Source organism: Salvelinus alpinus, chromosome 20, assembly GCF_045679555.1.
Source record: "Salvelinus alpinus chromosome 20, SLU_Salpinus.1, whole genome shotgun sequence".
NCBI lineage: Eukaryota > Metazoa > Chordata > Actinopteri > Salmoniformes > Salmonidae > Salvelinus > Salvelinus alpinus.
This window is the reverse complement of record NC_092105.1, coordinates 4,907,499-4,928,995: the sequence shown is the minus strand read 5'-3', so window position 1 is coordinate 4,928,995 and position 21,497 is coordinate 4,907,499. Positions and strand designations below refer to the sequence as shown.

At 44.0% G+C, this 21,497-nt stretch overlaps 3 protein-coding genes and 1 long non-coding RNA gene across 6 annotated transcripts in view; 1 reads left to right on the top strand and 3 right to left on the bottom strand.

Moving 5' to 3' along the window:
• Positions 1-5,296, bottom strand: part of LOC139546221 (dnaJ homolog subfamily B member 6-like) — a 47,761-nt gene extending 42,465 nt beyond the window's left edge. For 2 of the 3 annotated variants that reach the window (XM_071354347.1, XM_071354350.1), the window contains exon 1: positions 5,011-5,295. The gene's annotated coding sequence lies outside the window, so the exon portion shown is untranslated. Of the gene's footprint in view, positions 1-5,010 lie in introns of all 3 variants that reach the window. The other variant, XM_071354348.1, reaches the window with a different exon arrangement.
• A 1,127-nt stretch (positions 5,297-6,423) lies between these two features.
• LOC139546222 (uncharacterized) lies at positions 6,424-9,899 on the top strand. Its single transcript, XR_011669181.1, has 2 exons — positions 6,424-8,297; positions 8,381-9,899. It is a non-coding gene; the product is annotated as an uncharacterized lncRNA (long non-coding RNA).
• On the bottom strand, positions 9,541-13,003 carry LOC139546218 (tubulin alpha chain-like). The gene is made up of 4 exons (XM_071354345.1): positions 12,867-13,003; positions 11,255-11,477; positions 10,939-11,087; positions 9,541-10,676 (listed from the first exon to the last, which is right to left on the bottom strand). The coding sequence occupies exons 1-4, from the start codon at positions 12,867-12,869 to the stop codon at positions 9,699-9,701; spliced, it is 1,353 nt and encodes a 450-aa protein (XP_071210446.1). The 5' UTR covers positions 12,870-13,003; the 3' UTR covers positions 9,541-9,698.
• A 136-nt stretch (positions 13,004-13,139) lies between these two features.
• On the bottom strand, positions 13,140-18,034 carry LOC139546220 (uncharacterized). Its single transcript, XM_071354346.1, has 2 exons — positions 17,922-18,034; positions 13,140-15,003 (listed from the first exon to the last, which is right to left on the bottom strand). Exons 1-2 carry the CDS (start codon positions 17,983-17,985, stop codon positions 13,721-13,723), a joined length of 1,347 nt encoding a protein of 448 aa, XP_071210447.1. The 5' UTR covers positions 17,986-18,034; the 3' UTR covers positions 13,140-13,720.
• Between the last annotated feature and the right edge of the window lie 3,463 nt (positions 18,035-21,497).

The following is a 21,497-nucleotide window of genomic DNA, read 5'->3' as shown; positions in this document are numbered from 1 at the left end:
TAGAGCGTTGGACTTGTAACCGAAAGGTTGCAAGATCGAATCCCTGAGCTGACGAGGTAAAAAATCTGTCGTTCTGCCCCTGAACAAGGCAGTTAACCCACTGTTCCTAGGCCGTCATTGTAAATAAGAATCTGTTCTTAACTGACCTGCCGAGTTAAATAAAGGAAATTATTATCTTGTTGTGGGGCAGATGAATAGCCTGCAAAGTTGTTAAAGGCACAATCTATAAGATTCCCTGCTGTTCAATGGTCATGTAAACACTCATTGAGTGTTGAAAAGCAACATGCAGTTAGGTAGCCTAGCGGTTAGAGCGTTGGGTCAGTAACCCGAAAGGATGCTGGATCGAATCCCTGATCTGACGAGGTAAAAAAAAAAATATATATTTTTATCCCTGAACAAGGCAGGATGTCGTTGTAAAATAAGAATTTGTTCTTAACTGACTTTAAATAAAGGTTAGAAAAATATGTTTTAGTCCTTAGTACAACATATTTTAAAGGTACACATGGTTTGTTTACAAAGACTAAAACGATGACAAATGAACCAGGAAGTAATACAACCTATAATAACCGTCATCTGAGGTTGTATTACTTCCTGGTTCATTTGTCATCATTTTAGTCTTTGTAAACAAACCATGTGTACCTTTAAAATATGTTACATATCCCCAGTCCCCCTCCTTCTGTTTATCCTACCAAAAAACCCACTGTCATGGTCACGCTGTTGAAATGAAAAAAATTGGCCCTTTTAACAAGTGGACTATTTGACTTGTGAGCTCATTGATAACAACAATTAATGACTGGTGTGATATCCTTGATTCATTTTTTCTATTCATAATGGGGGTCATTCTGTAGTCTGAGTCAATCTATCCAAGACCAGCAGAATAAACCGCTGACGGTGGGGTCTATAACGGTAAACAAATGACTGTCTTGTTACCTTCCACGGGTATTTCATCTGATCTTTTCAGTTCCTTCTTTGCTGTAAGTGTGTGTCCCATTTCATCTCATCTTGTGACATACTAAAAAGCTTAAGATTATAATAGGATAACTTATTAAAGGAGCAATCTGTGAGAATTATTACTGTTCAATGGTATTTTCTTTTACATTTTTTGTAATGCCTTATGAGTTTACTGGGCCACTAGTCTAGTTGTATTACTGTATTAATACACTGTCAGTGGGCCACTAGTCTAGTTGTATTACTGTATTAATACACTGTTACTGGGCCACTAGTCTAGTTGTATTACTGTATTAATACACTGTCAGTGGGCCACTAGTCTAGTTGTATTACTGTATTAATACACTGTTACTGGGCCACTAGTCTAGTTGTATTACTGTATTAATACACTGTTACTGGGCCACTAGTCTAGTTGTATTACTGTATTAATACACTGTTACTGGGCCACTAGTCTAGTTGTATTACTGTATTAATACACTGTTACTGGGCCACTAGTCTAGTTGTATTACTGTATTAATACACTGTTACTGGGCCACTAGTCTAGTTGTATTACTGTATTAATACACTGTCAGTGGGCCACTAGTCTAGTTGTATTACTGTATTAATACACTGTCAGTGGGCCACTAGTCTAGTTGTATTACTGTATTAATACACTGTTACTGGGCCACTAGTCTAGTTGTATTACTGTATTAATACACTGTCAGTGGGCCACTAGTCTAGTTGTATTACTGTATTAATACACTGTCAGTGGGCCACTAGTCTAGTTGTATTACTGTATTAATACACTGTTACTGGGCCACTAGTCTAGTTGTATTACTGTATTAATACACTGTTACTGGGCCACTAGTCTGGTTGTATTACTGTATTAATACACTGTTACTGGGCCACTAGTCTAGTTGTATTACTGTATTAATACACTGTTAGTGGGCCACTAGTCTGGTTGTATTACTGTATTAATACACTGTTACTGGGCCACTAGTCTAGTTGTATTACTGTATTAATACACTGTTACTGGGCCACTAGTCTAGTTGTATTACTGTATTAATACACTGTTACTGGGCCACTAGTCTAGTTGTATTACTGTATTAATACACTGTTAGTGGGCCACTAGTCTAGTTGTATTACTGTATTAATACACTGTTACTGGGCCACTAGTCTAGTTGTATTACTGTATTAATACACTGTTACTGGGCCACTAGTCTAGTTGTATTACTGTATTAATACACTGTTACTGGGCCACTAGTCTAGTTGTATTACTGTATTAATACACTGTCAGTGGGCCACTAGTCTAGTTGTATTACTGTATTAATACACTGTTACTGGGCCACTAGTCTAGTTGTATTACTGTATTAATACACTGTCAGTGGGCCACTAGTCTAGTTGTATTACTGTATTAATACACTGTCAGTGGGCCACTAGTCTAGTTGTATTACTGTATTAATACACTGTTACTGGGCCACTAGTCTAGTTGTATTACTGTATTAACACACTGTTACTGGGCCACTAGTCTAGTTGTATTACTGTATTAATACACTGTTACTGGGCCACTAGTCTGGTTGTATTACTGTATTAATACACTGTTACTGGGCCACTAGTCTAGTTGTATTACTGTATTAATACACTGTTAGTGGGCCACTAGTCTAGTTGTATTACTGTATTAATACACTGTTACTGGGCCACTAGTCTAGTTGTATTACTGTATTAATACACTGTTACTGGGCCACTAGTCTAGTTGTATTACTGTATTAATACACTGTTACTGGGCCACTAGTCTAGTTGTATTACTGTATTAATACACTGTTACTGGGCCACTAGTCTAGTTGTATTACTGTATTAATACACTGTTACTGGGCCACTAGTCTAGTTGTATTACTGTATTAATACACTGTTACTGGGCCACTAGTCTAGTTGTATTACTGTATTAATACACTGTTAGTGGGCCACTAGTCTAGTTGTATTACTGTATTAATACACTGTTACTGGGCCACTAGTCTAGTTGTATTACTGTATTAATACACTGTTACTGGGCCACTAGTCTAGTTGTATTACTGTATTAATACACTGTTACTGGGCCACTAGTCTAGTTGTATTACTGTATTAATACACTGTCAGTGGGCCACTAGTCTAGTTGTATTACTGTATTAATACACTGTTACTGGGCCACTAGTCTAGTTGTATTACTGTATTAATACACTGTCAGTGGGCCACTAGTCTAGTTGTATTACTGTATTAATACACTGTCAGTGGGCCACTAGTCTAGTTGTATTACTGTATTAATACACTGTTACTGGGCCACTAGTCTAGTTGTATTACTGTATTAACACACTGTTACTGGGCCACTAGTCTAGTTGTATTACTGTATTAATACACTGTTACTGGGCCACTAGTCTGGTTGTATTACTGTATTAATACACTGTTACTGGGCCACTAGTCTAGTTGTATTACTGTATTAATACACTGTTAATGGGCCACTAGTCTAGTTGTATTACTGTATTAATACACTGTTACTGGGCCACTAGTCTAGTTGTATTACTGTATTAATACACTGTTACTGGGCCACTAGTCTAGTTGTATTACTGTATTAATACACTGTTACTGGGCCACTAGTCTAGTTGTATTACTGTATTAATACACTGTTACTGGGCCACTAGTCTAGTTGTATTACTGTATTAATACACTGTTAGTGGGCCACTAGTCTAGTTGTATTACTGTATTAATACACTGTTACTGGGCCACTAGTCTAGTTGTATTACTGTATTAATACACTGTTAGTGGGCCACTAGTCTAGTTGTATTACTGTATTAATACACTGTTACTGGGCCACTAGTCTAGTTGTATTACTGTATTAATACACTGTTACTGGGCCACTAGTCTAGTTGTATTACTGTATTAATACACTGTTACTGGGCCACTAGTCTAGTTGTATTACTGTATTAATACACTGTTACTGGGCCACTAGTCTAGTTGTATTACTGTATTAATACACTATTACTGGGCCACTAGTCTAGTTGTATTACTGTATTAATACACTGTTACTGGGCCACTAGTCTAGTTGTATTACTGTATTAATACACTGTTACTGGGCCACTAGTCTAGTTGTATTACTGTATTAATACACTGTTACTGGGCCACTAGTCTAGTTGTATTACTGTATTAATACACTGTTACTGGGCCACTAGTCTGGTTGTATTACTGTATTAATACACTATTACTGGGCCACTAGTCTAGTTGTATTACTGTATTAATACACTGTTACTGGGCCACTAGTCTAGTTGTATTACTGTATTAATACACTGTTACTGGGCCACTAGTCTAGTTGTATTACTGTATTAATACACTGTTACTGGGCCACTAGTCTAGTTGTATTATTGTATTAATACACTGTTACTGGGCCACTAGTCTAGTTGTATTGCTGTATTAAAGCACTGTTAATGTTTCCTTATTTTATTTAACCTTAATTTATCTTTTGCCTTCAAATGGTGGGATATGACGCATGGGCTCATGCATCTACAATGACTAATGATATCATTCGGAGTGGACCGTTATGTCGCCCAATCTTTCCAGCACCAACAGAATAAACCGCTGACAGTTGGGCCTGTGAGGTAAACTAATGACAGTGACAATCCACGGGTATTCCCCCTGAGGTTGGCAATGTGCCTCTGAGTTCTCTGGAAGCCCGACACAATATTATTTGGTTATTTCCAGCTCCTCCCGAGAGAGACCTGACATATGACAGCTGCCACCAACACACACACACACATACACACATGCTTCAGGCCGCCGGGTGTGAGATTTAAATGGTATGTTACACTTGAAAATTGGAGCGTTTCAGACTAGACAAATGTTTCAATTTTAAGACGTGGACACATTGTAACTAAATATTGCCTAATATGTTAAGCGTGTAGGGAACCGAACATTGGAATGGCGATGTATATGGTTTGGACCGAGCTGAAAGAGAAAGACAACTGGTAGGCTACATAACTTGACAGAAAGTCCACACGCAACAAAAAAAACAATAAGCCTACGCATGAAAGGATAATGAATATGGATAGCCTACTGTACCTTTTTAGGAGTACCAGCAACTGCTTTCGGTGTCTCAATTTCTCTTAAAAATTTGAAATTAATTATTACGGAAAGCTTCTGGAATGCGCTTCGAGACAGGCGAACAGAGGTGGGTCCAACTGTCCACGGAAGAATTATACAGTAATTTCAGAATGTCTAAAGGCTACTATAGTGAATTCCCACGATATGAGTTGCCCGTATTCCTCTGTGGCCTGGCCCGCACCATAACGCCGCAGTCCCCCTGCCTCGACACCTCACACGTCTCTTGGTATATCTCCACATGACCACGTCACAATCAGCTGAGCGCCGACAGAGAGGAAAATAGAACGTCTAGAACATGCCAGTGTTTTACCACTACACTTATCCCCGCCCTGTCTGCTACTTGCATTGGGATAAATGTAGGTCTACAAATTACTTTGATGATAGCAATTACTAGTAAAAAAAAAAATAATAAATATCGGCATTTAGGCAACTAACCCAACTCAAGGGAACATAACTAAACGTAATCCCTTATACCAGAGTGAACTGAATTAGACACAGTACCAAACATTTTAATTTGACAGCTATATACCTCCATGATTTATTATACAAAAATGCTTCGTGTAAGGATTTAATTAAGCATAATTCCTACAAATTTTGATTTGACAGTAATGCTAAAAGTAAACAACAGTTCAAGAGCCATTTCCACACAGGCTGTTGATAGTAGACTCAAAGTCCTTCAGTGTTGACTGCTGCCATCTAGTGGCTGGATGAAGAAATGGCAGAAGGACAGTTTATGGATCTGGACATGGTCATTTGTAACTGTAACAAGGCCCATTTTATAAGAACACTTATGTAAATATGCAGAGCAGTATCAAAACACAGCTTAAACATTTCATATTGAAATTATTCTACTCTTCTTCTTCATAGTGAACATGTATTAAACACTGTGTAAGTAGCCAACATAGTGTGCTTTTTTTTTTTAAAGAATCCTTAAATTAAACATTTATGTCGCTTTTCCATCTGAATCTGTGTGTGGAGTGACATTATAGAATTCATAGTTGTACTAACATCTCTGGGTGTGACTTATACTGTATCCCTTCTAGGCCTGAACTACTCTACCAGACATCAAACCTGCCCAAAGGGAGAGAGGCGGGAGAACGGCTCTTCCGTTTGAGCCAGGGGACGAGGAACGCCCAGGAATTCGCCCTGGAATTCCGGACCTTGGCAGGCTGGAACGACAGGGCCCTCATCGACCACTATCGGTGGTAACAGAGCGTTAGCCCTTAGTTTAGGGATCCCCATTATTCCTGTAGTTAGACCTTTCCCGGTTCACACTCTGGATAGTCGACCATTAGGGTCGGGGCTAATCAGGGAAGCCACCATCTCCCTGGCCATGGAGACGCAGGGAGGTCACGAGGAGAAAATCAGTCTCTTCCTCATTGACTCTCCTGCGTTTCCCGTGGTACTAGGCCTTCCCTGGTTAGCTCATCATAACCCCACTATTTCCTGGCAACAGAGGGCTCTCACGGGGTGGTCGCGAGAGTGCTGGGGTAGGTGTGTAGGGGTTTCCGTTGGTGCTACCACGGTGGAAAGTCCAGACCAGGTCTCCACCATGCGCATCCCCCCAGAATATACTGATTTGGCTCTCGCCTTCTGTAAAAAGAAGGCGACTCAATTACCACCTCATCGACGGGGGGATTGTGCGATAAATCTCCTGGCAGATGCTGCGCTTCCCAGGAGTCACGTGTATCCCCTGTCGCAAGCGGAGACGGTGGCTATGGAGACATATGTCTCTGAATCCCTGCGTCAGGGGTACATTCGGTTCTCCATTTCACCCGCCTCCTCGAGTTTCTTTTTTGTGACGAAGAAGGATGGAGGTCTACGCCCGTGTATTGACAATAGAGGTCTCAATCAAATCACGGTGAGGCACAGTTACCCGCTACCTCTTATCGCCACGGCGATTGAGTAAATGCATTGGGCGAGCTTCTTCACGAAACTGGATCTTCGGAGTGCATATAACCTGGTGCGTATCCGGGAGGGAGACGAGTGGAAGACAGCGTTTAGTACCACTTCAGGGCATTATGAGTACCTCGTCATGCCGTACGGGTTGATGAATTCTCCATCAGTTTTCCAATCCTTTGTAGATGAGATCTTCAGGGACCTGCACGGGCAGGGTGTAGTGGTGTATATAGATGATATTCTGATATACTCCGCTACACGCCCCGAGCATGTCTCCCTGGTGCGCAGGGTACTTGGTCGACTGTTGGAGCATGACCTGTACGTCAAGGCTGAGAAATGCCTGGTCTTTCAGCAAGTCGTCTCCTTCCTAGGGTATCGCATTTCCACATCAGGGGTGGAGATGGAGAGTGACCGCATTGCAGCCGTGCGTAATTGGCCGACTCCCACCACGGTAAAGGAGGTGCTTTTAGGGTTTGCCAATTACTACCGGAGATTTATCCGGGGGTTTTGGCCAGGTGGCTGTTCCCATTACCTCACTGGTGAAGGGGGGTCCCGTACGGTTGCAGTAGTCGGCTGAGGCGGACAGAGCTTTTCGGCTCCCGTGCTAGCCCATCAGGATCCCTCTTTGGCGTTCATAGTGGAGGTGGACGCGTCCGAGGCTGGGATAGGAGCCGTGCTCTCACAGCGCTCGGGTACGCCACCAAAACTCCGCCCCTGTGCTTTCTTCTCGAAGAAGCTCAGCCCAGCGGAGCGTAACTATGATGTGGGGGACCGGGAGCTGTTGGCTGTGGTTAAACCGTTGAAGGCGTGGAGAGATTGGCTTGAGGGGGCTAAACACCCTTTCCTCATCTGGACTGACCACCGCAACCTGGAGTACATCCGGGGAGCAAGGAGAGTGAATCCTCGTCAGGCAAGGTGGGCCATGTTCTTTACCCGTTTTGTGTTTACCCTGTCCTACAGACCAGGTTCCCAGAATATGAAGGCAGACTGTCCCGGCTGTATGACACAGAGGAGTGGTCCATGGATCAGACTCCCATACTCCCGGCCTCCTGCCTGGTAGCGCCGGTCATGTGGGAGCTGGATGCGGACATTGAGCAGGCGTTGCGTACAGAGCCCGCTCCCCTCCAGTGTCCGGTCGGGCGTATGTACGTTCCGGTTTGCTGTCCGTGACCAGTTGATCTATTGGGCCCACACGTCACCCTCCTCTGGTCATCCGGGGATGGGTCGGACGGTGCGCTGTCTGACTGGGAAGTACTGGTGGCCCACCTTGGCTAAGAACGTGAGGGTCTATGTTTCCTCCTGCTCGGTGTGTGCCCAGTGTAAGGCTCCGAGACACCTGCCCAGAGGTAAGCTACACCCCTTACCCGTTCCACAACGACCTTGGTCGCACCTGTCTGTGGATTTTTTAACTGATCTACCTCTTTCACAGGGAAACATTACGATCCTGGTCGTTGTGGATCGTTTCTCTAAGTCCTGTCATCTCCTCCCTCTGCCCGGTCTCCCTACGGCCCTACAGACTGCGGAGGCCCTGTTTACTCACGTCTTCCGGCACTACGGGGTGCCTGAGGATATAGTTCACGTCGAGAGTCTGGAAGGCGTTCATGGAACGTCTGGGGGTCTCGATCAGCCTTACCTCGGGTTTTCACCCCGAGAGTAACGGGCAGGTAGAGAGGGTCAACCAGGATGTGGGCAGGTTTCTGCGGTCCTATTGCTAGGACCGGCCCCCTTTGTCATCGAGGGGGCCCCGGCGTACTCCGTTCGTTCCATCCTGGATTCGAGGCGTTGGGCAGGAGGCCTTCAGTACCTCGTGGAGTGGGAGGGGTAAGGTCCGGAGGAGAGGTGCTGGGTCCCGGTTGCGGATGTTTTGGACCCCGAACTGCTACGGGAGTTTCACCGTCGCCGGCCGGATCGCCCTGCGCCTCGCCCTCCGGGTCGTCCCCGAGGCCGGTGTCGGCACGCCTCTGGAGCCGCGCGTCAATGTGTTGCTGTCATGTTAAGTGTAGGCCTCCAACAGTGTTGGAATGGGGGGGGGTACTGTCACGACTTCCGCCGAAGTCGTCTCCTCTCCTTGTTCAGGCGGCGTTCGGCGATCGACGTCAACGGATTTCTAGCCATCGCCGCTCCATTTCTCATATGTCCATTTGTTTTGTCTTGTTCCATACACACCTGGTTTTCATTCCCCGATCAATCTACATGTATTTAGTCCTCTGTTCCCCATCACGTCTTTGTGTGTAATTGTTTATTGTTACGTGGGATATTTGTCAGGCGCTGCACTTTTGTTATTAGACCGTGTTTTGGCACTAGTATGTTTTATGTGCTGTCGTTGTTGCCCGGTATTAAAGTGCGCCTGTTTATTATACTCCGCTCTCCTGCACTTGACTTCGCCTCCCATATACACGCATAACACAGACATAAAGCCAGTTCTACTCTAGTAGACTTCAAACCTGTTCTAGTCTAGCAGACAATGACATAAAACAATGTTCTTTGAAGCTGCAGCCTGCACTTATCAAAGCATGAGTTCTTACGAGCTGCTTATTTGAAAGTCATAATAATCATCTTTGAGACTAAAAATAACCACATACAGATGAGTTGGTTTATGATGCGTTTATTGAGAACCCTGACACAATATGACAAGATGTAGCAGAGACTGTTAACACTGCATTGGGGAATGTGTTGCTGTCATGTTAAGTGTAGGCCTCCAACAGTGTTGGAATGTAGGGTGACAAATGCCTAGTTTGTTTAACCATTTAATATTCCTCTCCCTCCTCATCCTCTTCTCCCACGCTGTCAGTGCCCACCTCTTCATAGTCCTTCTCCAGGGCTGCCATGTCTTCTCTGGCCTCAGAGAACTCTCCCTCCTCCATGCCCTCACCAACGTACCAGTGCACGAAGGCTCTCTTGGCATACATCAGGTCAAACTTGTGGTCCAAACGGGCCCAGGCCTCAGCGATAGCTGTGGTGTTACTCAGCATGCACACAGCCCTCTGGACCTTGGCCAGGTCTCCTCCAGGAACCGCCGTAGGGGGCTGGTAGTTGATACCCACCTTGAAGCCAGTGGGACACCAGTCCACAAACTGGATGGTGCGTTTGGTCTTTATGGCAGCGATGGCAGAGTTGACATCTTTGGGAACAACGTCACCACGGTACAGGAGACAGCAGGCCATGTATTTGCCGTGACGAGGATCACACTTCACCATCTGATTGGCTGGCTCGAAGCAGGCGTTTGTGATGTCAGCGACTGACAGCTGCTCATGATAGGCCTTCTCAGCTGAGATGACTGGGGCATAGGTAGCCAGAGGGAAGTGGATACGGGGGTAGGGCACCAAGTTGGTCTGGAACTCTGTCAGATCAACATTCAGGGCTCCATCGAATCGCAGGGAGGCAGTGATGGAGGAGACGATCTGGCCAATGAGCCTGTTGAGGTTGGTGTACGAGGGACGCTCAATATCGAGGTTCCTGCGGCAGATATCATAGATGGCCTCATTGTCCACCATGAAGGCACAGTCAGAGTGTTCCAGGGTGGTGTGAGTGGTCAGGATAGAGTTGTAGGGCTCCACCACAGCCGTGGACACCTGGGGAGCTGGGTAAACGGCGAACTCCAGCTTAGACTTCTTTCCGTAGTCCACAGACAGACGTTCCATCAGCAGGGAGGTGAAACCAGAACCGGTGCCTCCTCCAAAGCTGTGGAAGATGAGGAATCCCTGGAGTCCAGTACACTGGTCAGCCTGAATGGAGAAAAGGTACAATAACATTATTACATATGATGTTACGCCAGTAAGAATACAATGGAGAACCTGTTAGCATTTTCTACCTAGAACCATAAAAGGGTTTTTTGCTTGTCCGTTTAGAAGATCCCTTTAATGGTTCCAGGTAGAACCTTATTACCCTACAAATAACCTTTTTAGAACATGTTAAAACCCATCTAGAACCCTGTCTCTTTAGCAGACCCCTAGTTAGAACTCTATGTTATCGAGAATGATGACTCACCAGTTTGCGTGTCCTGTCCAGAACCAGGTCAATGATTTCTTTGCCAATGGTGTAGTGACCGCGGGCGTAGTTGTTGGCAGCATCTTCCTTACCCGTAATGAGCTGCTCAGGGTGGAACAGCTGGCGATAGGTACCTGTCCTCACCTCATCTGAAAGACAAAGGTATATTCCAAATGTCAGAATATTGCAAATATGAGAATATCCAAGTATTTGGAATATTCGGAAATCCTAATATCTGAATATTTCGAATATCTTTGGACAGAATATCAAAACAGCACATTCAAAGATGGGCTTTCTCTAGTATGTCTCATCTTACCGATGACAGTGGGCTCCAGATCAACAAAGATGGCACGGGGGACATGTTTTCCGGCTCCGGTCTCACTGAAGAAGGTGTTGAAGGAGTCGTCTCCACCTCCACAAGTCTTGTCACTGGGCATCTGTCCGTCTGGCTGGATCCCATGCTCCAGGCAGTACAGCTCCCAACAGGCGTTACCCATCTGGACTCCGGCTTGGCCCACATGCATAGAGATACACTCACGCTGAAAGAGAGAGGCGGCACAAGAGATCAACCACATGGAAACTTCAATCAAATCAGGTGTATACACATTTATGACAGTGAAGTGTTGGAGTGTTGAAGGAGTGGATTGATAAAATAAAAAGTTGAAAGCCATTTCAAACAGTCTTGATTTTATTGTATCGCTGCAAATACAATCATTAATATATTACTGTAAGATCCCTATTGAAAGTGAAAGTCAAATCTGAAGAATAAATAATTAAATAAATACAGGAGGGATATGGTCACCCATTAAGAAAAATTCAATTTATGCCAAGTCATTGGCTACACTAGGCTATCCCGGTTGGATTCGGCTAAAAAGTGTGACCACCATCTTGACTATATGGCACTAATAGAGAATAGTAATGGCGTCTTTTTGTAGCCATTAACAGAGACTAACTCCACTATGGCTCATTGGCCAAAAGCCCTATGAGCAAATTAATGTGTTGTTTTTTCTAAAAAAAATAGAAAATGCTGAAAATAAGGTCTGAGGTTAACACAGGCTTAGGAGATGTTATACAAATAATAATCACTTTTTGAAGGATTTATGTAATTCAAACAAGCACATAAAGGCTTCATAATTCATAAAGGTCATGTTAACTGACGTTAACAAAACCCTATTCATTACCCATTTATTTCCCACATAGGAATGTCCAACGTCATTTTTTCAAATCCTCTATCTGCCATTTGACGAGTTACCGTTTTTATGACCCTGTCTCTTTAAGAGCAGAGGACCAGAGAGGATAAGGTGTTCCTTGTTACTGTGGGCCACTCCCCTTACTCCTCCCCTTACTCCTCCTCTCTCCTCTTTTTTTTCATTCCCTCCTCTCCTCCCTCTGTCCGGTCCAGCTGCAGTGTTACAGCAAGAGACATCTCTTACAAGATCCTAACAGAGAAAATGGCTACCATCCCAGACTGCTCCTCCCTGTTCTCCTTTGTACTCAATCATTCCATCCTTCTCTCACAATTGCAGAAATCTCATTAAAACATTTTTTTTTTTTTTATTATTACAGAAAAAGCATGTTTCTATCCGGAAGCTATTTGAGGATTTCTATCTAAACAGTGGATAGTCTATGATCAAGTAGAACAATGACTAATTACATAGACAGTTAAACACTCAAATCTGACTCACATTTGATGCATGGCTATCATTCTGTCAGATTTATTTTGCATAATATATATATTTTTTTTTACCTAAATTTACAATAAATCACATTTATCCCTGATCAGTAGTATAAATAATATCTGAAATCTACATATAAAAAAAGAGAGGACAATGCAGAGAATCATATGATCTTTATGTAACAGAATAACCACCAGCCTCCATCTGCTTTCCCTTCAGAAAGAAAGAATGATGTCAGCTGTTAGCACTCACCATTTTGTCTAGTTTTCTTTTCCTTCACAGGCTGACGTCGAGGATTCAGAAGAGAAGGCAGAACTGTCGGAGGAAAGCAAGAGGTGGGGTTTTTATATGCCGGGAAGCAGACAGACAGGCAGGCAGGAAGCTACAGCAGAGTCTGGTTGGCTGGGGACACCGTTGGTATGAAAAGAACAAGTCCCTCCTCCTTCACACAGACAGAGGCTGACTAGGCTGACTTTCTCTATGCAGAGAAGAATTATGGGTATTGAGCTGTGAGACAGTCCGCTTCCTGGCAGGGAAGACTACTGTGTGTTGAACTGTGAGATAGCACTGAGCTTCCTGGACAGAGTTAGTTGCATAGAAATATCTAGTAAAAAAAAATATATATACATAAATATATTTGCATATCGTATGTGTATGGATGTTTTCACACCAATCAAATCCTTTATTGTAATTTGACATTGTGGTAATATTACAGGAGGTACTACATAGGGTGTGGTCTGTGAAGCTTTTGACACAGCCTGCCTGTCAAACACAGTTCACTTGACTGTTTCAACAACCAAAATACAGTACACGTTAAACTGAATAACAGTTCTCTTTCTCATTGCCAAAATTAAATTGTATAGCAGACAGGGTTTTATAACAGCAGCTTTCTATGTAAACAAGAAGATGCCGTTGGCTTCCTCATTGTAAATGATAACCAAATCATAACCAAATTAGTTTTTGTGGGATAACCCTCAAATGGTTATAGTCAGGGATCGGTTTAATTTATTGAAGATAAAAATAAATAAAAAATGTTGACAGATAACAATTGGTCTATTGTTCTGACATAGGTGAGGCTGTGGTAGAACGGGGTGATACAGACAACACTAGTCATTCCCTGCTCTAGCTCTCATGAAGTCAGAGACAGCTGGATGGTATGGAGAGCCTACACAAGGAGGAGAGGAGAGGAGAGGAGAGGAGAGGAGAGGAGAGGAGAGGAGAGGAGAGGAGAGGAGAGGAGAGGAGAGGAGAGGAGAGGAGAGGGTGGTGTAAGGGAGAGGGGAGAGGAGGGGTGAGGGGAGAGGAAGGGAGGGGGGAGAGGAGAGGGTGGTGTAGGGGAGGGGGGAGGGGAGGGGAGAGGAGAAGATGGGGAGGGGAGAGGGATGGGTGAGGGGGATGTGTAGGGGAGAGGGAGAGACCTGGTAGACGGCCTGGCGTCCTGGTGGAGACCTGGTAGACGTCCTGGTGGAGACCTGGTAGACGGCCTGGCGTCCTGGTGGAGACCAGGTAGAAGGCCTGGCGTCCTGGTGGAGACCCAGTAGACGGCCTGGCGTCCTGGTGGAGACCCGGTAGACGGCCTGGCGTCCTGGTGGAGACCCGGTAGAAGGCCTGGCGTCCTGGTGGAGACCTGGTAGACGGCCTGGCGTCCTGGTGGCGACCAGGTAGACGGCCTGGCATCCTGGTGGAGACCTGGTAGACGGCCTGGCGTCCTGGTGGAGACCAGGTAGACGGCCTGGCGTCCTGGTGGAGACCTGGTAGACGGCCTGGCGTCCTGGTGGAGACCTGGTAGACGGCCTGGCGTCCTGGTGGAGACCAGGTAGACGGCCTGGCGTCCTGGTGGAGACCCGGTAGACGGCCTGGCGTCCTGGTGGAGACCCGGTAGACGGCCTGGCGTCCTGGTGGAGACCCGGTAGACGGCCTGGCGTCCTGGTGGAGACCCGGTAGACGGCCTGGCGTCCTGGTGGAGACCCGGTAGACGGCCTGGCGTCCTGGTGGAGACCAGGTAGACGGCCTGGCGTCCTGGTGGAGACCCGGTAGACGGCCTGGCGTCCTGGTGGAGACTTGGTAGACGGCCTGGCGTCCTGGTGGAGACCCGGTAGACGGCCTGGCGTCCTGGTGGAGACCCGGTAGACGGCCTGGCGTCCTGGTGGAGACCTGGTAGACGGCCTGGCGTCCTGGTGGAGACCTGGTAGACGGCCTGGCATCCTGGTGGAGACCTGGTAGACGGCCTGGCGTCCTGGTGGAGACCCGGTAGACGGCCTGGCGTCCTGGTGGAGACCCGGTAGACGGCCTGGCGTCCTGGTGGAGACCCGGTAGACGGCCTGGCGTCCTGGTGGAGACCTGGTAGACGGCCTGGCGTCCTGGTGGAGACGCGGTCCAAGGCCTAGATCTATGAACATAGCACAAAGGGGGTGTGCCTCTTCATAAACAACAACTGGTGTGCTGCTTGCAGTCTAAAGGAAATCTTAAGCTTTTGCTCGCCTGATATAGAATACCTCATGGTAAGCTGCAGATCTTTTTATCTCTCAAGACAGTTCTCATCCCTAATTATCCCGGCTGTATCCATCCCACCACAAGCCAACACCACTTTGACACTTAACGAACTCTAATGGGGCCATAAACATCCATCATCTACATCCATCATCTACATCCATCTCCTACATCCATCTCCTACATCCATCTCCTACATCCATCATCTACATCCATCATCTACATCCTACATCCATCATCTACATCCATCATCTACATCCATCATCTACATCCATCTCCTACATCCATCATCTACATCCATCATCTACATCCATCATCTACATCCATCTCCTACATCCATCTCCTACATCCATCTCCTACATCCATCATCTACATCCATCATCTACATCCATCTCCTACATCCATCATCTACATCCATCATCTACATCCATCATCTACATCCTACATCCATCATCTACATCTACATCCATCATCTACATCCATCTCCTACATCCATCATCTACATCCATCATCTACATCCATCATCTACATCCTACATCCATCATCTACATCTATGATCCATCATCTACATCCATCATCTACAGCCATCATCTACATCCATCATCTACATCCATCTCCTACATCCTACATCCATCATCAACATCCATCATTTACATCCATCAACTACATCCATCATCTACATCCATCCTCTACATCCATCAACTACATCCATCATCTACATCCTACATTATCATCTACATCCTACATCATCTACATCTACATCCATCACCTGAATCCTACATCCATCATCTACATCCTACATCCTACATCCTACATCCATCAACTACATCCATCATCTACATCCTACATTATCATCTACATCCTACATCATCTACATCTACATCCATCACCTGAATCCTACATCCATCATCTACATCCTACATCCTACATCCTACATCCATCATCTACATCCATCAACTACATCCTACATCATCATCTCCATCCTACATCCATCATCTCCATCCTACATCCACCAACTACATCCTACATCCATCATCTACATCCTACATTATCATCTACATCCTACATCATCTACATCTACATCCATCACCTGAATCCTACATCCATCATCTACATCCTACATCCTACATCCTACATCCATCATCTACATCCATCAACTACATCCTACATCATCATCTCCATCCTACATCCATCATCTCCATCCTACATCCACCAACTACATCCTACATCCATCAACTACATTTTACATCCATCAGCTACATCCTACATCCATCAACTACATCCTACATCCATCAACTACATCCTACATCCATCAACTACATTCTACATCCATCAGCTACATCATACATTCATCATCTACATCTTACATCCATCAGCTACATTCTACATGATGGATGTAGGAGATGGATGTAGCTGATGGATGTAGATGATGGATGTAGAATGTAGATGATGGATGTAGATGATGGATGTAGATGATGGATGTAGATGATGGATGTAGATGATGGATGTAGATGATGGATGTAGGAGATGGATGTAGAGGATGGATGTAGGATGTAGATGATGGCTGTAGATGATGATGTAGGATGTAGATGATGGATGTAGGATGTAGTTGATGGATGTAGGATGTAGCTGATGGATGTAGATGATGGATGTAGATGATGGATGTAGATGATGGATGTAGGAGATGGATGTAGCTGATGGATGTAGGATGTAGATGATGGCTGTAGATGATGATGTAGGATGTAGATGATGGATGTAGGATGTAGTTGATGGATGTAGGATGTAGCTGATGGATGTAGATGATGGATGTAGATGATGGATGTAGATGATGGATGTAGGAGATGGATGTAGATGATGATGTAGGATGTAGATGATGGATGTAGGATGTAGTTGATGGATGTAGGATGTAGTTGATGGATGTAGGATGTAGTTGATGGATGTAGGATGTAGCTGATGGATGTAAAATGTAGTTGATGGATGTAGGATGTAGCTGATGGATGTAAAATGTAGTTGATGGATGTAGGATGTAGTTGGTGGATGTAAAATGTAGTTGATGGATGTAGGATGTAGCTGATGGATGTAAAATGTAGTTGATGGATGTAGGATGTAGTTGGTGGATGTAGGATGTAGGTGATGGGTGTAGGATGGAGATGATGATGTAGGATGTAGTTGATGGATGTAGATGATGGATGTAGGATGTAGGATGTAGGATGTAGATGATGGATGTAGGATTCAGGTGATGGATGTAGATGTAGATGATGTAGGATGTAGATGATAATGTAGGATGTAGATGATGGATGTAGTTGATGGATATAGAGGATGGATGTAGATGATGGATGTAGTTGATGGATGTAGGAGATGGATGTAGATGATGGATGTAGATGATGGATGTAGATGATGGATGTAGATGATGGATGTAGATGATGGATGTTGATGATGGATGTAGTTGATGGATGTAGGAGATGGATGTAGATGATGGATGTAGATGATGGATGTAGGTGATGGATGTAGATGATGGATGTAGATGATGGATGTAGAATGTAGATGATGGATGTAGATGATGGATGTAGATGATGGATCATAGATGTAGGATGTAAAAAATGGATGTAGGGCTGGTTTTATGAGAATTAACAATATAAGGATTACATATCAGTCCAACACATAAGGATAATATAAAGAATGACTCGACCAAATAGGATGCCAGGTTATAGCTAAACTAATGACTAACAAACTAAGCAGTATAGACAAACACTTGGCAAACAAAGGACATCATTATTAAACCAACTATTTGGATATAAAGGAAAGATAACCACTTACTTGTTCGAATAACACATCCAAGTGAACAACAAGGTTGAAGGACTATAAATTGCATATCAATCATTCTACTAACACTACACGTTTTATACTAGGCATGCTTCCATGGGGTGGGGTTACAGCAGTTCTGCATGGAAGAGTGGGCCAAAATGTGACGTGAGAGACTGATCAACAACTACAGGAAGCGTCTGGTTGGAGTCATTGCTGCTAAAGGTGGTACAACCAGTTATTGAGTGTAAAGGGGGAAATTACTTTTCACACAGAGGATTTGGGTGTTGCGTAACTTTGTTTATGAAATAAATGTAATTGTTGTGTCCTTTGTTCACTCAGGTTCCCATGATCTAATCTTAGGTATTGGATAATACGGGATCGGTATCCCCAAAGCGGGACGGTTGAGCTAACGTGATTAGCACAACGTTGTAAGTGACATGGAACATTTCCCAGGACATGGACATGTCTTATATGGGCAGAAAGCTTAAATTCTTGTTAATCTAACTGCGCTGTCCAATTTACAGTAGCTTTTACAGTGAAAGAGTACCATGCTATTGAGGAGAGTGCACAACAACAAAACACTTTTATCACAGCAACTGGTTTGATACATTCACCTCTGAAGGTAAATAATGTACTTACATTCAGTCATCTGGCTCTGATTTGTCATCCTGAGGGTCCCAGAGATAAAATATAGCATAGTTTTGTTTGTTAAAATCCATTTTTGAACCCCTGCTGTGTCTGGTCATCCCATCTAGATGTGTGAAGGTTAGTGTATTTTCTGTAGGGAAGCTAATTATCCATAATTTAGGACATTCCTGGAAGTGTGTAAGCTTACATTATTCATTATCATTTCATTTTTATATGTTCTCTATAGTTATGTACTTGAAAATGTATCAATTGACCAATTCAACACATTTGTGCAGACATGAGACAACATTTTGAACAGTAATGCAATGGTTAATTGGATCAGTCTAAAACTTTGCACATACACTAAAATCTAAATTGCGCCTAGACTACTAAGGGATATAATGGTCCTTTCTCTTGCATTTCAAGATGACAGAACAAAAACATTTTTGGAAAACAAATGTTTTTTTCTTTTTATTATCTTTTACCAGATCTATATTGTTATTTTCTCCTACATCAATTTCACAATTCCACAAACTTCAAAGTGTTTCCTTTCAAATGGTATCAAGAATATGCAAATCCTTGCTTCAAGTCCTGAGCCACAGGCAGTTAGATTTGGGTATGACATTTTAGGATAAAATTGAAAAAAAGAGGTTTTACTGAATGACAACAGAGGCAATATGGAATTTCATTGAATAGTTTGGGGTAGGCCTCGTCTCCAAGGAATGCTCCTCAGAGCCAGATGCTGATGACAGGTTGCCTTATCACATGGATCATTGAGCTATTTGACTGGCATATAACAAGAAAAGATTAAGATGGGCAAAAGAACACAGACACTGGACAGAGGAACTCTGCCTAGAAGGCCAGCATCCCGGAGTCACCTCTTCACTGTTGACGTTGAGACTTCTGTTTTGCGGGTAGTATTTAATGAAGCTGCAAGTAACTCATGGAGCTGCTAGAAGGCCTGTAACTCATGGAGCTGCTAGAAGGTCTGTAACTCATGGAGCTGCTAGAAGGCCTGTAACTCATGGAGCTGCTAGAAGGCCTATAACTCATGGAGCTGCTAGAAGGTCTATAACTCATGGAGCTGCTAGAAGGTCTATAACTCATGGAGCTGCTAGAAGGCCTGTAACTCATGGAGCTGCTAGAAGGTCTGTAACTCATGGAGCTGCTAGAAGGTCTGTAACTCATGGAGCTGCTAGAAGGCCTGTAACTCATGGAGCTGCTAGAAGGCCTGTAACTCATGGAGCTGCTAGAAGGCCTGTAACTCATGGAGCTGCTAGAAGGCCTGTAACTCATGGAGCTGCTAGAAGGTCTATAACTCATGGAGCTGCTAGAAGGCCTATAACTCATGGAGCTGCTAGAAGGCACATAAATCACCATAGCTATTTATACTGTATACTTAATTCTGATTCTGTTGATTACATCCAGCCAATTGGAAGTTGTTTTTTTTACCATGAATTGCACTAAATCCATTGACATCCTTTAGAACTGGAAACACCATGAAAGAAACCACTATGTATCAAACGCACACTGACTGAACGCCTGTTTTCAACACAACACTGCAGTGTATCACATTGAAGATATTTCTCTGGAGGCTGAATGAGTGGTCACTGAGTATCTGCAAAGTGTTTCAGAAGCAAGGTTATTCCGAACACACACACGCACACACACACACACACACACACACACACACACACACACACACACACACACACACACACACACACACACACACACACACACACACACACACACACACACACACACACACACACACACACACACACACACACACACACACACACACACACACACACACACACACACACATCCTCCCTGAACCCAACTCATTCTCCTGTTGTTCCGGGAACTAGTCCGATAAAGGAAATAGGGTCCCATTTCAGACTCAAATCACTGTCACCTGCCTCTTATAAAGCTACGCCAGCTCTCCTCTCTCTCTCTCACACACAATTTCTCTTCACAGCGAACCCTGATCATCGGCAAAGAGAAAATACTAAAACATGGTGAGATTGTGGTTGAAGGTCAAAAAAGGATTGTCCTCCACGATGAAATCGGAGGGAAAGGGGACTGTGGATCTGTCTCCCGTCCGTACTTTCCTTCGTATGTTATGTTCGTTGGTACGTTAGTCACAAGCGATATATCCAACAGGACTGGGCCTGATTTTGACTAAACTCGATTTGGACGAAAATCAGTTGAATGATGCCATAGAGATCCGGCATTTTTTTTTTTATTACACTGATTGGCCCAAAAGGGGGGCGCTATAGGAATCGACTGTACGCACGCTAGTCACATTTCAGACAACACTGTCAACAAATTATGACAATCTTTATATGGGACCCTTAGAACATGTTCAGTGTCTCAACACTGAGCAAAATCCTTGTCTATCCAAGATCAAACTACAGTGCCGTTACATGCATTGCCGCGAACAAGTTTTTGCCCCTGTTTCTAATGTTCTCTACTTTTTGCATATTTGTGATACTGTAATGTTGTCAGATCTTTAAGCCTGTACACCATTGCGTTTGTATTATTGTTGTTGTTTACCGCAGCGTTGGGCTCGTAAACAAGCATGCCTCGTGCTTCTACATCTGCATTGCTTGTTTTTTTTGGGGGGGGGGGTAGGCTGGGTTTCTGTATAAGCACTTTGTGACATCTGGTAATGTAAAAAGAGCTTTTTAAATCAATTTTATTGATGATTGGAAATTTGATGGCTTTCATGGTAAAGTCTAGAGCTGTTGTATTCGGCGCATGTGACAAATAAAATTAGATTTGATTTTGTTGTTTGAATCCCAGATTGTCCCTTTAAACCTGGTGTCGTACCTTTTCAGATAACATGGTACCTTTAAAACCTGGTGTCGTACCATTTCAGATAACATGGTGTCTTTACACCTGGTGTCGTACCTTTTCAGATAACATGGTACCTTTAAAACCTGGTGTCGTACC